Below are 3,215 nucleotides of genomic sequence, written 5' to 3' on the forward strand. Positions count from 1 at the left end.
GATGGTTCGCGACGATTGGAATTCCAAACCGCAACTATAAATAGGGTCCTTAATCATTTTATTTCATTCTTACGCGAATCGGCTTTCTCTCTCTAACTCTCAACTTCTTCAAACTCTCAAATTCATCATTCTCTTGCTCTTTCGGTTCGTTTATCCAGAATGGGTCACGATTCTGTACTATTCAAACATATCATCCAGGTCGACTTTGAAGAAATTCAGGCAAACGGTTCGGCTCCGGCAAAGCAGGTGTTATCCCGGATCTCCGAGTCCGGCCTTGAACACTTTCTAGGCGGTCCATTTGTTCTGTTCCAAGAAGCGGTTAACGAATTCTTCCGAACCGCATCCATCACCGGAAGAACAATGATTGCAAACATAGGCGGTCAACAGCTCTAACTGGCGGAGGAGTCAGTCGCTGAAATCCTCCACCTACCATCCGAAGGAAGCAACTTCTCACCGGCCTTGGATTAGGAGACATTCGAGGCAGCTTGCCAGATTCTTTCGGAAACCGAGGTCCCTATCGAGATCTCCGGAAAGAAATCATCTCTTCGACCGGAGTACCGACCATTGTGTGATATTTTCACAAAATCGGTCGAAGCAAGAGGGGGAAACTATGATAGTCTCACCTGGGCGAAAATCGAAATGCTTGCCGGTTTAGTGAACGGCATCAAAATAAACTGGGCGAAGGTAATTTTTACTAACCTATGTGAAATGGTGGATCCGGCTTCCACCCGGTCATGGGGATACGCTATCCCACTTGGGAAAATCATGCACCATTTCAACATCAACATCGGCCCTGGTGTCCTCCTCTCATCCAGCAAAATTATAAAGTCTCAGCAATTCAATGAGAGGAAAAGCAAAAGGAAGGCCTCCGGTTCTATAGGTGGCCGAAGGAAGAAGTCTGCCGGCAAGAAACCAGCTCCGGTCAGAGAAAAATCCGGAAGTAAGAAGGAAAGACAACCAATTGGATCGGCTGATCCGCAGTCAGAAACCCCCAATGATGAAGATTCGGCCTCCAGCTCTAACCGAACCTTTTCGCAAAATTCCGGAGGAGATCAGTCCGGTAAAGGGAAGGGACCGGTAGTCGAGGACCAATCGGTCAGTCATGATAATACTGACACCGGTGCAGACGGACTTGGGGAGGAAGACAACCGCGCTGACGATAACACCCGGGAGATGGCCGAGATTCTCGTGAGCAGAATCATGGATGAAATCCATCAGCAAGCTCGCGAGGCATCCAAAGTGTACTCTCAGTAGATCAGAAACCGGCATCAGGTGCTCCACAATCATACGTTACTAGACCTCGCCATCAGCCAGAGATTCGAGAAGTTGATTGAAATGGAGGAGGAAGTGCTCAGCCTCACAAAAGCCACAGACGTCACAACCTCCATCGAACAAAACTCGATAGTTCAACCGCATGCTCGGTTACAACGACTCACCGAGCACATTCAACGTCTCCAAGAAAAATATAATCCGGAGACACCGAACTCTCAACTTCAACTCTTGGTGATCGAACTTCTTACGGTCAAGGAAAGGGAAATAACCGAGGAGGTGGCACGGCTCGAAATGCAGGTCGTTCACCTAGAAAAGTCGAACTCATCCAAATCTGAGGATGTTGGCGGTCAGAATCCAACCGATGAAGAGCTACCTACTCCTCCACCGGATCAAACTATCAACATAACCGAAGTGAGGACAAGTACTCCTTCAAACGACCAACGTGGGTCTTTTCAAACTGGGAATTCAGAACCGGCCGTAATGGAAGAGAGGGTCAAGACTCTCATTGAAGAGTTTGTCAACGACGCGGTTCAGCCCTGGAAGAAAAAGATAAAAGAAACCGCGGCTAAAGTAGTCGAGATAGCCGAAACAATAAGGGATGATCTAGGCGAGGCGGTCAAGCGGATCACGTCGGTTGAAACAAACTACGGTAATACAGATCAACTATACGGTAGTCATCTTGAGCGAACCAAGGATTTGGAGGCTATAACTCCGAAGCTGGTGACCGACCTCGCTTCGGTCAGCAAAACGGTGGCTGAGATGGAACGGTCTCAAGAAAAGACCGATCAACGGCTAACAAAGGTCGAGGAGGACCTAGCGCAATCAAGTTCCCAAGCCGGTTCGACATTTGACAGGGTAATAATTCTTGAAGAAAAGAATACGACCCTTGAGGAAAAGAACGCCAAACTTGAAGCCGATCTCAAGGAGGTCACCGAACAGGTGGCTGAATTAATAACGGCTAAGCTGGTTGCCGATAAGGCAATTGAGGAGGCGAATACTCTCGCGGCTCAGCAACTTCAAGATGCGCTGGACAAGCAGACACAAACACAGAAGGAAGCGGCAGCGGCTGATGCGAACATAGCCGGACATATGCAAAACCTGGCAGTCAATGCACCGGCGATCGTAAAGTCCATAGCGGCTCAAGAAGCCGAAGATGCTAAGCAGTTAAAGGCTCAACAAGAAACGTACAACAATTTTGCCAAGGCTCACAAGAGGTCCCAGGCGGTTGTCTCCTCTTCGGTTCCGGTCACCCGAAAGAGGAAAGCTGCTTCAAAGAAGGCGCAACTCACCGGGCTGCTGGACAGAATCACTGAGACGATTATCGACCCTCCACCCACCAACCCGGCTATGCAAACCGAGGATGATTTCGAGGAAGAGCTCGAGCCTCAGCCACCACTTCGAAGACAGCGGTGCTTGAATGTGACTCCAATCAGATCAATCGGTCAACCGTTCTCTCCTCAAACCGGCACCTCAGGCGGTCAAGGTCCCTCTTCCAGGCCGGCTAAGGGACAAACAACCGATAAACTGATGGAATAGTTTCTGCCGCCTAGAGCAAAGAAATAGGGGCTTTCTTTACTTTTATTTTCGGTTATTTATATATATAGCTTTTTGCTTTAGTGTCTTTTTATATATATATAAAGCGATTTTTAGAAACCGGTCTACATTTGCATTCTTACTTGATTTTGAATATTTTAAGTAAAATAATCAAAAAGGGAGAAATTGACAAGATAAAATATAAAAAATTTCAAAATTTTTCTCAAAATTTTCCAAAATTTTTTCGAAAAATTCTCCCAAGTTAATTTCCAAATATCCGGCCAAACAAACTCTTAAAAACAAAACCGGCCTATATTTGCATTCTTACTTGATTTTGAATATTTTAAGTAAAATAATCAAAAAGGGAGAAATTGTAAGATAAAATTAGACCGGTTATATAGAACTTAACA

General features: G+C 46.2%; 1 protein-coding gene across 1 annotated transcript; it reads left to right on the forward strand.

Annotated features, from left to right (window-relative positions):
- Positions 1 to 1,335: 1,335 nt before the first annotated feature.
- Positions 1,336 to 2,808, forward strand: LOC124939034 (coiled-coil domain-containing protein 110-like). Its single transcript, XM_047479551.1, has one exon. The coding sequence runs from the start codon at positions 1,336 to 1,338 to the stop codon at positions 2,806 to 2,808; it is 1,473 nt and encodes a 490-aa protein (XP_047335507.1).
- The last annotated feature ends 407 nt before the right edge of the window (positions 2,809 to 3,215 follow it).

Source organism: Impatiens glandulifera, chromosome 5 (genome assembly GCF_907164915.1).
Source record: "Impatiens glandulifera chromosome 5, dImpGla2.1, whole genome shotgun sequence".
Classification (NCBI taxonomy): Eukaryota; Viridiplantae; Streptophyta; class Magnoliopsida; order Ericales; family Balsaminaceae; genus Impatiens; species Impatiens glandulifera.